This window comes from Dendropsophus ebraccatus, chromosome 3 (assembly GCF_027789765.1).
Source record: "Dendropsophus ebraccatus isolate aDenEbr1 chromosome 3, aDenEbr1.pat, whole genome shotgun sequence".
NCBI lineage: Eukaryota > Metazoa > Chordata > Amphibia > Anura > Hylidae > Dendropsophus > Dendropsophus ebraccatus.
The window spans coordinates 54,184,354-54,197,042 of record NC_091456.1 but is presented as its reverse complement, the minus strand read 5'-3'; the positions used below and the strand labels follow the sequence as shown (position 1 = coordinate 54,197,042).

The following is a 12,689-nucleotide window of genomic DNA, read 5'->3' as shown; positions in this document are numbered from 1 at the left end:
CAGACACCACTCCAATGTTCCAATGGTATTACATGAGGTGCTGTCCTCCTGTTGTTTTTTTCTTTACCTTTCTCACTATGCACATATGGAACCTATTTGATTGCATGTTCTGAACTAGTATTCTTTAACGGGGGGCTCTCAGGTGCCCTATATATGATATTTTACCTATTGGTAGCTACTGATCAAACATGGCATTAGGTCATGCCATAGCACTGTTACAGTTTAACATTTAAAGTGACTCTGTACCCACAATCCGCCCCCCCCCCCCAAAAAAAAAAACAGCTGTTAAACTTGCAGCTGAGTGTCTATGCCCTAGCCTCTCTGTCCTTCCTCACCATCCTCTTAACCATTAGGAATGCCCTAGGCAGGATTTCTCCTATTCATCACTTGTGTGAACACTGCACATGGGCCTTAATGATCCAGCACATGTGCAGTGTTCAGACAAGTGATGAATAGGAAAAATCCTTCTAGGGGCATTCCTAATGGTCAGGAGATCATGGAGGAGGAAGGAGAGGCGTTGCAGGCCTAGGGCACACACACGCTAGGCCACGCCAATTTGACACAGGGATGTAAGTTTAAAGGTTGTTTTTTTAGGACAATAACTGCATCACTTGCTGGACTGAACCCTTGGATTAAAAGCAGCTATTCGATGGAACAAGCAATTTGGGGGGGGGGGGATTGTGGGTACAGAGTCGCTTTAAGTCAGAAGCAAAACGCTTGATTGTAAAATGAGCAAAATGACTATGGGCAACTAAAACCAAATGCAGCACCAGTCTGAACCAGATGTCCAAATGCAGTGTACCTGTGTACATTATACAAAAGCCATGGCCTCTACTAGCCCAGAGGTCCAGAGGTGAAAGACCTCAGTGACTAAACATTGATGATTTGATGACGATGCAGTATAACCTTGAATTACAACACAATACTCTACAAGATGCCACATGACTGAATGCCAAGCGCTGAAAGGCTCATAATACTGACCCATGGAAACTCTGCAGCCATACAGGGTCTGTAGTGTGCATTAGGAGAACGCTTTAAAGTACAGTATCTTTACCACTACCATTGTTGTGTAGAACACACAATAGCTATGACACCCCTCCGTTTTTAACACAAGCTCCTATTAGTTATACTATGAAAATATAAAATATTTGCATTGCGGTTCTAATGAAACTAATAGTCTAGATCTCAAGGCTGCCTGGGAGATTGTGAGCTGAAAATCACAGGGCTGTAATTACAGAGCAGTCCTCTCTGGGTGAATGGGAGGCTGGCAACAAAGGAACCAGGTAGGCTGCAGGGAACTTGTACTACTGAATGGAAGATTGCGCTGCTGACCTTGCTGCAATGACGAGAGTTCAATAAAATATTAAAGTATTTTTTATCATAATATCCACTGCAGAGCGCACCTCGCAAGGAAGCTTTGTGCTCAGCTCCAGCAAGGAAACATAATCCATCTCATTTAAAGGACAGGTATGTTGTTAAGGATAACCTACTTCTTGATCACAATATAAGCAAGTTAAAAGAGAAAACAGTATATAGCTAAGGATAGAAAATAACATGCAGGGCCATGTTCACATGTTGTATGAGATTGGCCGTTCCGTGACCTGGCCGGGTCACGGAACGGACGGTCTCACAAAAGATCATCCCAGCCGGTACTGCAGTACTAGCCGGATGATCTTTAGTGCCGCTGAATTCAGATGTGGGCGCATCAGTGTGTGCCCGCATCTAAACTCCCTGCTGTTAACAATGTAGCGTGTGGCCGGAGCCGTACGCTCCATTGTGTGAGCTGACAGGTTTTCTGCGGCCGCTATTCAATGAATAGCAGCCGCAGAAAACTTACATGTCAGTTTCTTGCGGCGCCACTAGGGATCCCGGCCAGAGTGTAGAACACCCGATAGCTATGTAACCCCTCTAGGGATTCCGGACGGAGTGTATACTATGTGTATACACTCTGGCCGGGATTCCTTCAGCCTTCAGCACAATGTAAGTTCCGTACTAATCAAGGGCGTTGTTGCAACGGCTGTGATTAGTACGGAATTTACGTTGTGTGAACATAGCCTAACAGTGTAATTGTTACAGGAAAGGGGGTCAATGTTTTTGGACTATAAAGGTAGGAAGCCACTAATGACTATTTACCCCAAGTAATCTGCTCTGTGTATCTTATGCTTGTTAATAGAAGCCAGCCTGATGATCAGCTGATCGCAGAGGGTCTGACTTCCCTAATATAGTGGCCTCTCTCCTTTTCTAGCTTATGTTTACTTGCAGTGAATTTTTTTTAACCCGTAATTTAAAAAAAGCACAAACACAAACAAAATGAGGAAGAAAGTGACAAAACGCAACTGGTTCCATTATTTGGTGTATACTGTGTAGGGTAGATGTACACCTGAAGCCTGCCCTGCTAACAGACAACCACAAAATCTAGGGTGCAATCTACTTAAACAAAATCTCTTTCTAGACTTTTTAGGTTATGCTCAGTTTGGTAAAACAGGAGAAAAGAGCAGCTGTGCAAATCACTCGCCCCTTTAGGGTTACTCGTACACGGGCATCAAGGTGTCAACTCTATGGCATTCTCATGGGTACAAAGTTGCAGTTTCGTGGCAAGACCTTTTATGATAAGCCATCTACTACAATGCCACAACTAAAAACATTGCGCATCGGGTGCAGAGGATGAAGGTACATCTCTGTGCCGTTTCCGTGCAGTTTGTTGTTTAATCCCTAGGCTAGTAAGGCAATTTGGTGCACTTGCAGTTGTACACCTAACCGTCTTACTAGCCTAGGAATTTAACTACAAACTGCACAAAAACGGCACCGGGGATAAAGGTAAGAAACTTACATATCATCAGGTTGGATTTGTCTAACCTGCTGATAGGTTCCCTTTAATAAAGCTGTGGCCTCTTTTGGTTGTTTGTGCCCCAAAAAGCTAATGTATGCTTTATTTGTGCCCCATAAAAAAAAATGCCTGGCGTACAATATAGTAAATCTGTTAGTCTTCATGAGGTTTTACCCCTCCTACCAAACCACATTCTTAAGGGTCCATTCATACTACGGAAAACAGGCAGAAATTCAGAGCGGAACCTCCACTCTTCTTTAAACAGAGAGGCACCGAGAGCGGAGGCGCGCGAGGTATCCCATTGAAACAGATAGCAGGCGGGATTCTGAGTGGAATCCGCTGGTTTTCCGTAGTGAAAAAAGCCCTTATTGTGTCACTTTGAAAAAAAAATGTGATCAGCTTAAAAACACACATACTGTATATGTCATAGCTACCAAATACATCAAACTATGCTAATTTCCTACAACAGGAAACAAGTGCAAAGCCATTAATAAAGTCACTTCGTGTTCTCTAAGTAACTGGACAGGAATATTAGATTGAGATTAGGAAGGAGGGCATGGGAAAGAGGTAAGGATGATGGCAAGACAGGTGGTGAGCTAATATTCTAGTGGCTTGTTATTCTGCAGATATTAGTGAAGTCTAGTAATGAATGTTCCTTACTCTCCAAAAATGACACTTAAAATCCATGAATGAGGTACAAAATGACAGGGTAAGCAAACCTTGGTTTCAGCTCTCCGTGTGTGTATGAGGACCAAGCAATACTGGACTTCTCCCAATACCTCTTAGGACCAGTCAGTTGTGGTGAAACATTTGTGGCTTTCTGCAGCTTTCTATCTAAAATATGTAATAATAGGTATGAATCAGTTTAATTGATAATAACTATGTTGTGTAAAATAACATTATTTGGTAAGGATGATATCTAAAGAATAAGATGTGGTAGCATTATATATAGAACCCACTATTACAACTACAAAAACACATTACAGCTTAGTTATGAAATGATTGTGTTACTTTATTACATATAAAATAAGCTGCACACATAAACATTGACAACACCCAAGGCTATATACCATGCATACAATCATAAGATGACATTACGAAAATGTCAGCCAGTCCATCTAGGTTAAAAGGTATCACGATCAACAACAAATGCTTTACCTAAAAGACCCTTGAGAGAGGACCCTTCGGTCCCAATAATGTGGTCACTGGATTCTTTAACATTTTTCTCTTCCATGGCTTGATGATCAAGATACGTCTCAGGAGTCTTGGTTTCACCCCAAAGTTTGGCTTGACCACTTACACAGGACATGGAGTAATCTTCAGAAGACTCCTCACCACTTGACGTTTCACTTGCGTATTTGTATTGAGAAGGTTTGGTTTGCTTCTCTATTTCTTGACTTCGTAGCATATCCAGCTGTTTCACATAAAAGAAATACTTATCCAACACACTCCCTTCACTTTCAGAGGCCACATCTGAGCTGTCCTCCCAGCACACTGTTCTTCCTAACTCTTTTGCATTCTGCTTTGACATATGGTTATTATCATAACTCTTTCTTTGGTTGTTTGCACTAAAAAATTCCTCTACGGCATTGTCATCTAATATCTGTGGGTTTAGTAATTCCAAATTTTCCTTATTTCCAATCGGTTGGCCCTTTGCTCCCTTTAAAGCTGAACCACACTCTGCACACCAGTTACAGCTAGAGGCATTGAAGAAACTGCATGCAGGGCACTCTTGGTATATTTTTCTTGTGTCATCTCCAGAAAGACTCTTGGTAGAGTCAACCCTGTGTAAAGCTGGTGTCCCTTTGTTGGAAAATTTCCCGGACACTGAAACGTAAGTGCTGTCAGGGAAATCAGACTTTGCACTATTTTTCACTAAAAAGGTTCTATCTGTTCTTGCACCATTGTTTTCTCCAAAACCTTTCTCTATCAATTCAAGGTCTCCCAACAAAGAGTTAAGTCTTTCAGTATTAAGACAGGACTCTGGTGAGCTTGAGTCAACTTCTCGATTTATATACTCGTCCTTTATGGACACATCTGATTTAGTATCTTCACATATAGATCTGTTATAATGCTGTTGATCCGGCCTGGGCCTATATCCAAAGATATTGTCACTATCAATATAATCTTGTTTTATGTTGGCAAAATATTGTTCTCCCGAGTCGGCATAGTCCTTAATGTGGTAAATGTCCTTTACATCTCTGTTCTTCACTAAACTAGACGTTGGTTCAGCTGAGAAAGAATCTAGGCTTGTTGTCTTATGTTTTAATTTTGGTTTATACAATTGGGACTGGCCTGCAACAGGTTCTTGGGATTCCTCACCAAGACAATGGTGTTTTTTTGAGTCATACTCATCAAAACTCACATTATTTCGCTCCAAATATTTATTGGTGACTCCCAAACTTCCAATGGATTCAAAAGAGGTATCTTTCTTCTTGTTTCTTAATGATGTATCACCAGTAGAAGATACCAATTCTCCTCCATTGCATTTGTCAAGGAATTTTTTAGCCCAGGTCATAACATGATGAAGTTTTTCTGTTTCTGGTACAGACAAATCTTCCAAAAGGTCTTGGTCCAAATCACTAACAAAGCTACTCCTTAAAAGACTTCGGTGAGTAGAAAGTACATCCACTTCATCTGATTCTGGTTTCATTCGGCTGAGAGGTAAATACGTTTTATCCTTGACTTGTTGTACCATTGACAGTAGGTCATGGTCCATGGAAGATTCTTTACCCTTGTTTTCTTTGTGACATGACTGTGACACGGGATCTTGTGGACCATGCTGTATAAGTATATCCTCAGTAATGTCCTTTTTCCCTGGTGGCAGGGTATGGTGTACAGAGAGAACCGGAGGATTGGATATTTTGGGTTGTAAACTCTTAGGAATAGATCTATTAGGTCCCCAGGATGGTTCTGTTTCTGTCTCTTCCTTTGTTTCCCCTTCTGTCGTTGGTAAGTGCTGAATATGATGAGAAGGAATATCTGTAAGGTTTTCTTTCCCTTGGTTTGCTTGTATATATTGGGGAGAACTTGATGCTCTATTTAAAGGGGTAATTTTTCTTTCAGCATTGATTCTTTTGGGCCTATCACTATCTCCAGTAATATGTTTTGAGGTTGGTGCTGAAAGGCATCTCCGTGGTGTTGCAGTCCTTGGGGTTTGCCCTTTATTTTGTATCTGTTCTGAATTCTGGGATTTTGTTCCACAAAAATAGCTTAGCCTTTTAGCTCGTAGAAACTTTAGATTACTTGTACATGGAGTATCCATTATATTAATATTATTGTTAGGCATCGGGGGTGACAGAGTTGTATCGTCAGGTGACAGCTCCATCTGTAAGAAAATATAGGAATGTAAGTAACATAGACAATAGAAGAAATCACTTGTAAACCACACCAACACACATTGTATGATAGTTTTGGCACAACTCATGACATGTTAGACAATCTTCCTTTCTTTACCCTACGCCTAATGGCTGGCGTACTTTACATCAATATTTTTACTCCAACAAATGAATTTGCATGACTCAAAAGTGTTTTGCTAAGTACAAGGTATATATTTCGGAGACAGACATGTTATTTGCAGACTATGTTAATTCTATTAAAGTGGGTATACAGCGGTATTGTTGGAATATCATTTAGCAGTATTCCAATTCAGATTCAGCCCCAAAACATATTGTAAATAGGGTCCTTCATGGCATTTCCTCTAATATCACACACCATTTTGGCATTTTTCCACTAACTTTAACTAATTAGGAGGATTTAGATGTATGTACGGCAGGGCGATATGGCCAAAAGAAAAATCTCGATTTTTTTTTTTTAAACATTATTATGATAAAATTGCTCAGTGTACAGTATTAGCAAGTGTATTTACTTTATATACTGACAGCAGCTCCCTGTGTACCTAATAAAGCTAAAATCAGGCTCCCCTCCTCCAGACTGGGCTGTCCTGCTCTATGGTGAGCCTATCCATAAGATGGCGGACATGGAGGAGCATGTGACCATGCCCCACCTCCAAGTGTCAAACACTGAGCCTGTATACGCCTATGGTGGACACTAGGGGTGGAGCATGGTCACATCTTATGGACAGACTCACCACAGAGCAGGACAGGCCAGCCTGAGGGAGAGGAGTCTAATTTTAGCTCTATGAGGTACATAGGGAGCTGCTGTCAGTATATACAGTGAGTACAGCCACTAATACTGTATGCTGAAATATTTTACTATAACGTGGCCAACCCCTTTAAACAGAACATTTTATCCTTGAAGGTGCCTCAGATGCTATTTTATTTGGGCAGCAACTGTATTGCTTCACACAGTAACAGTGCCCCCATATAAGCATATATGCCCAATATGAGCCTCTAAACAGTATTCATGCCACTCTGTTCCTTCCAACTCTAACACTAAGACAGTAACCAATCACAGCTTAGCTTCCACATCTTAATGTGCTTTGGAAAAGTAAAACCTGAGCTGTGATTGGTTACTATGGGGAAATTACACCTGTTTTTGATTGATAAATGTGGGCCTATATGTCTCATTTAACATTCGCAGTGCATATGTTGGCCCATCCAGAGATTAGCAGCAATGCTGTATCCATCGTTGCCTAGAATCTCTATGATGACTATGCATCCAGCCCAGCAAATATTGACTTGAGTGGCAGACATACAATGTCCCTGCTCCTGTACAAATCCTACTTGGCCATTGAATCCACATTGAACCTAATTATTGCAAATCCTCAGAAAATAAATTTGAAGATTCTCATCTTTCATTGTAATATAGAATTAAACACAACAGCAGCAACATCTGGTGTATAAGAACATTATATGGAGCTTTCAAATCCTATCAGCATGCAAACATACTATATAAGGCCAGGAATTACTGTAACTTCCGTTCTAAGCCTGACCTATGTGTTTTATTAAATAGCATCTATATGTTTTTGGTCAGAAAACCTATTAAAATAATCACTGTCGTTTCAACAAACGTTAAAGTGTCACTATCGTTATTACTTTCAAAATCTAAATCAACAGTAGATGTGATATAAAGCAAGTTTGCAATTTACATTCATTGTTTATTAAAAAAAAAAAACAGGAAACAGTCAGAAAACAGGAAGTCCTGTGTATCCCAGGCCATCTGAGCGCTCAAAGAGAGGAGGCAGTCATGTGATTGATGGACACATTGAGCTGTCACTTTCTACACTGGTTGGAATTCTCGTGTTTAGTCTGTTTTTTTTTCAACCTGCACAAGTCAGAAAATCTGCCTTCAGGAGACTGGACCTGGATTTCTGGTAAGTTCAGCTTTGTTTTACAGCATGATAACAACAAAAAAATAATAAATGTATATTGCAAACTTGCTTTATATCATATCTACTGTCAATTTAGATTTTGAAAGTTATAATAACAGTGACACTTTAAGAAACTTGTGATTTTAGACATAAATTCTTCCTTGTCATATCATGGATTTTGGCTAAAGTTTCATTTTTCCATCTATAGAGCCAAATGAGGGGCTAACCTGAGCAATTATCAGATTGCTTAGAATAAATCAATCAGAATGGTGCTCTGATAGTAGAGTCTGCTTCAAAAAGGCTCTATTATCAGATCGCCCAGTGAGCAGCATGGAGGCCTTCAGCAGTGCCAGTCGTTCAGAGAAAGGAGCCGCTCATGTCACTGAAACACCTAAATTCTGCAAATGTAGCACTTAAAGGGTTAATGGCTGACATCGAAGCAATCGCTGATGGCAGCTGTCACTTTACGTGCATGTACAGCATCCTTCCATAAAGCTAAGGCGACCATAATATACATGTATGGTGTGTATTGCCAAAGGGGTTAAATAGATTAGGGTGCCCCAGTTACACCCTCCGACTGCATAATCCAGTTCATTACTAGATATTAAAGAAGAAGTCTAGCGATCTGAAAAAACTGACAGCCAACAGGGGCAGGGGGCAACATAATAAACAATCATTACTTACCTCTCCCCATGCCTCTCCAGCACTGGATTGCTGCCACTGGACCCCCAGTGCTACAAGATCTCTTGCTGCTGGAACGTCATGACCCGGTTGATGGACTGCCTGTTCAGCCAGTCAGTGACTGGGGCGGGACACTGCTTCAGTCACTGATTGGCTGATGGAGCAATCCATAAGCTGGGTCAGATATTTTCCCTTGAGTTGTGATGTCATCAGAACCAGGGGAAAATGCCTTCTAGTGGGAGTTCCAACCTGTGGCTCTGCACTTCAGGGGCACAGGGAGAGGTAAGTAATGGTTCTTCATTTTGTTCCCCCTGCTCCTGACGGCTGTCAACTGTAATAATGGGAGTTAAACAATAAGACCAGCAATTAAAAAAAATTCACCATTCACCAAGAGTTCCCCATTAATTATATAAGCCCAGACACAGGAGAGCGCACCATGAAGCTGCAGAACGGTGTGTGTGCTCAGGGCACCCTAGGCTACTCATTGATAGGAACTTCTCATGTTTTGGGGATGTTGGCTACAGGTCCTGTTTAAAAGTAATAAAGATCATATGGAATTGTATCTGCTGCTGTCTTATATGACAGGCGTATGATATCATATCATGTTTCAGGAAACATGAACCAACCTTAACCCCCTATGGGTAAATCTCTCTTCCTTTAACACTAAGATGAAGTGGTCCACATCCATGGCAGACATCAGTGTTTCCCAACTTGTGGTGGTCTCTTCAGCTGTTAAAAAACTACAACTCCCACCATGCCCGCATAGCCAACAAATGGGAAATTGCCTACATAAGGTCTATTTTCTTAAACTACAGTTTGCTTATACATAACAAATGCCCTCTGCCAAGATAGTATTTGCCACTAGGCACTGATAGACCATTGCCTAGGGGGGCATCCGAGGTGGGTTAGTGGGATCGGGCACCTCAACAGTAATGTCCCTCTCTTCTCTGCAGTGTGAACTGAACACTAATAGTGAAATAGCGGACTGCAAAGCATGTCTGTATTCTGCTGTTTCACCAATCACTGCTTGCTGCTATGGAGTAACAGGGCGCACTGCAAGTAACATGACAGGCACAGTCACAGCCACTGCTGGGATGGCACCATGGAGGGCACAGCCTTTAGTGGCGGGGATGGCACCATGGCAGGCACAGTCCTAATCTTTCTGCGGGGATGGCACCAAGACAGGCACAGTCCTATTCCTTCTGCGGGGATGGCACCTTGACAGGCACAGTCCTATTCCTTCTGTGGGGATGGCACCATGGCAGGCACAGTCCTATTCCTTCTGTGGGGATGGCACCATGACAGGCACAGTCCTATTCCTTCTTCGGGGATGGCACCATGGCAGGCACAGTCCTATTCCTTCTGCTGGGATGGCACCATGGCAGGCACAGTCCTATTTCTTCTATGGGGATGGCACCATGACAGGCACAGTCCTATTCTTTCTGTGGGGATGGCACCATGACAGGCACAGTCCTATTCCTTCTGCAGGGATGGCACCATGACAGGCACAGTCCTATTCCTTCTGCGGGGTGGCACCTTGACAGGCACAGTCCTATTCCTTCTGCGGGGATGGCACCATGGCAGACACAGTCCTATTCCTTCTGCGGGGATGGCACCATGGCAGGCACAGTCCCACAGTCCTATTCCTTCTGCAGGGATGGCACCATGGCAGGCACAGTCCTACAGTCCTATTCTTTCTGCGGGGATGGCACCATGGCAGGCACAGTCCTATTCCTTCTGCGGGGATGGCACCATGGCAGGCACAGTCCTATTCCTTCTGCAGGGATAGCAGCATGGCAGGCATAGTCCTACAGTCCTATTCCTTCTGCTGGGATGGCACCATGGCAGGCACAGTCCTATTCCTTCTGCTGGGATGGCACCATGGCAGGCACAGTCCTATTCCTTCTGTGGGGATGGCACCATGACAGGCACAGTCCTATTCCTTCTGCTGGGATGGCACCATGGCAGACACAGTCCTATTCCTTCTGCTGGGATGGCACCATGGCAGACACAGTCCTATTCCTTCTGCGGGGATGGCACCATGGCAGGCACAGTCCCACAGTCCTATTCCTTCTGCAGGGATGGCACCATGGCAGGCACAGTCCTACAGTCCTATTCTTTCTGCGGGGATGGCACCATGGCAGGCACAGTCCTATTCCTTCTGCGGGGATGGCACCATGGCAGGCACAGTCCTATTCCTTCTGCAGGGATAGCAGCATGGCAGGCACAGTCCTACAGTCCTATTCCTTCTGCTGGGATGGCACCATGGCAGGCACAGTCCTATTCCTTCTGCTGGGATGGCAGCATGGCAGGCACAGTCCTATTCCTTCTGCTGGGATGGCACCATGGCAGGCACAGTCCTATTCCTTCTGCTGGGATGGCACCATGGCAGGCACAGTCCTATTCCTTCTGCTGGGATGGCACCATGACAGGCACAGCCTTTAGTGGCGGGGACCATCATGGCCACATGGCAGGCACATTTCTCCAGGAAGGGGGACAGGACAACAGTGAGGCACACAGTGGGGGCTTGAGCCTGCAGACATACTTAGGGGGGTCACTAAGGGGCGCCGGGGGCACCATCACTATTACTCAGGGGGGCATCAAAGTGGGCGCCATTACTGAATGACTGAGATGGGATAATTTTAGGGGGGGCGCTATTAATGTAGGAAGAACTAAATAGACACAATTACTTTATAGGGGGTGACACACAGGGGTACCATTGGTTTGTAGGGGCGGGATTACTACATGGAACAACATAGGGAACACTACCTATGGTGTACCTGTGGCGTACTACAGGGCCCAGCAATCTGCAGACACCCATAGGAGCCAAGCGTGTTGATGGAGATATAACCTGCCAGTCACTGTATGTGGCTGTTATCCTGTCTCTGACTGAGGAGTGATACTCTGCAGACCAGCTGTGTGAGTGATCTCTGTGCCATCACATAGGACAATGCGGCATCTGGCTATGAGACTTGCAGAGAAGTTCCCATGTTAGAGATATGATGACCAGCAGCGTCTATAGCCTAGCAGTGTCACTACCACGTATACATAGGGAGGTCTCTATACAACGAGCACAGCTCTTACCTGAATGTAATGTCAGTGTCCAGGGAGAGGAAGAGCTCGCAGGACGGACAGCAGAGACCGGAGCTCAGTCACCATAGCAACGGGGACGCCAAACATTCCCTCCCATTCTCCTGTCCCTGCGGATGTCTCCCCCTAGTGGAGAGTGAAGCGCGCAGCACGCCGAGGAATCACGTGGTGCGGCCGGCTGCATAGACGTGGTTGTCATGGCGGCCTCGGTGTACTATCAGGGAGGGATGCAAGTCATGTAAAACAGGGATGACAATATGGGCAGTTATATACGTTATTATATATATCTTGTTGGCTGACATAATAAAACAGCCTCCCTGTCATGCCTCCCTGGTGCAAGATCTTTACATAGGCTCAGCTGGGGGTCCTGGATGTATTAGAGGGGGGTCTCACTGATGACTGCGGGCACTGGGGCCTGTGATATGTCTGGGGGTGGATATGAATATGGATTTCCCACATATTAGCTGGGTTGGCCATGCATGTAAATAGGCTCAGTCTCTATACAGTGGACATGCTGAGCTGTGCCCTGGCCTTTATGGTGCCCTCTATATACAGGAAGACAGACTTTTCATTCAGGCTGCTGGGAAAGCTGAGTGAGGACACTGGAGCCACAATGGTGACCACAGACCTGATACTGCATGATAGATACACACAGTATATCCCTGATGCATCTTGGGTGTGTTTGTGCAGTAACCAGGGGTTGCCAGGTGTTGGGATTAGCAGTGGGCTAGGTGCTGGTGTACCAACTAGTCACTTGTCACGTGGCCAGTAGGGGTATGACCACCCCACACCCCCCCTGTACTAACACTAGGCTTGGAA

The 12,689-nt window shown here is 44.1% G+C and overlaps 1 protein-coding gene across 3 annotated transcripts in view; it reads right to left on the bottom strand.

Annotated features, from left to right (window-relative positions):
• LOC138787106 (uncharacterized) overlaps positions 1–12,042 on the bottom strand; it is an 82,628-nt gene extending 70,586 nt beyond the window's left edge. Inside the window, exons 1-3 of one of the 3 annotated variants that reach the window (XM_069964247.1) lie at positions 11,865–12,042; positions 3,986–6,155; positions 3,547–3,661 (exon numbers count right to left, since the gene is read on the bottom strand). In XM_069964247.1, the coding sequence (XP_069820348.1) occupies positions 3,547–3,661; positions 3,986–6,155 (2,285 nt within the window). In that variant the 5' untranslated portion in view covers positions 11,865–12,042. The remainder of the gene's footprint in view (positions 1–3,546; positions 3,662–3,985; positions 6,156–11,864) is intronic. The other 2 variants (XM_069964246.1, XM_069964245.1) reach the window with 2 other exon arrangements.
• Positions 12,043–12,689: the final 647 nt, after the last annotated feature.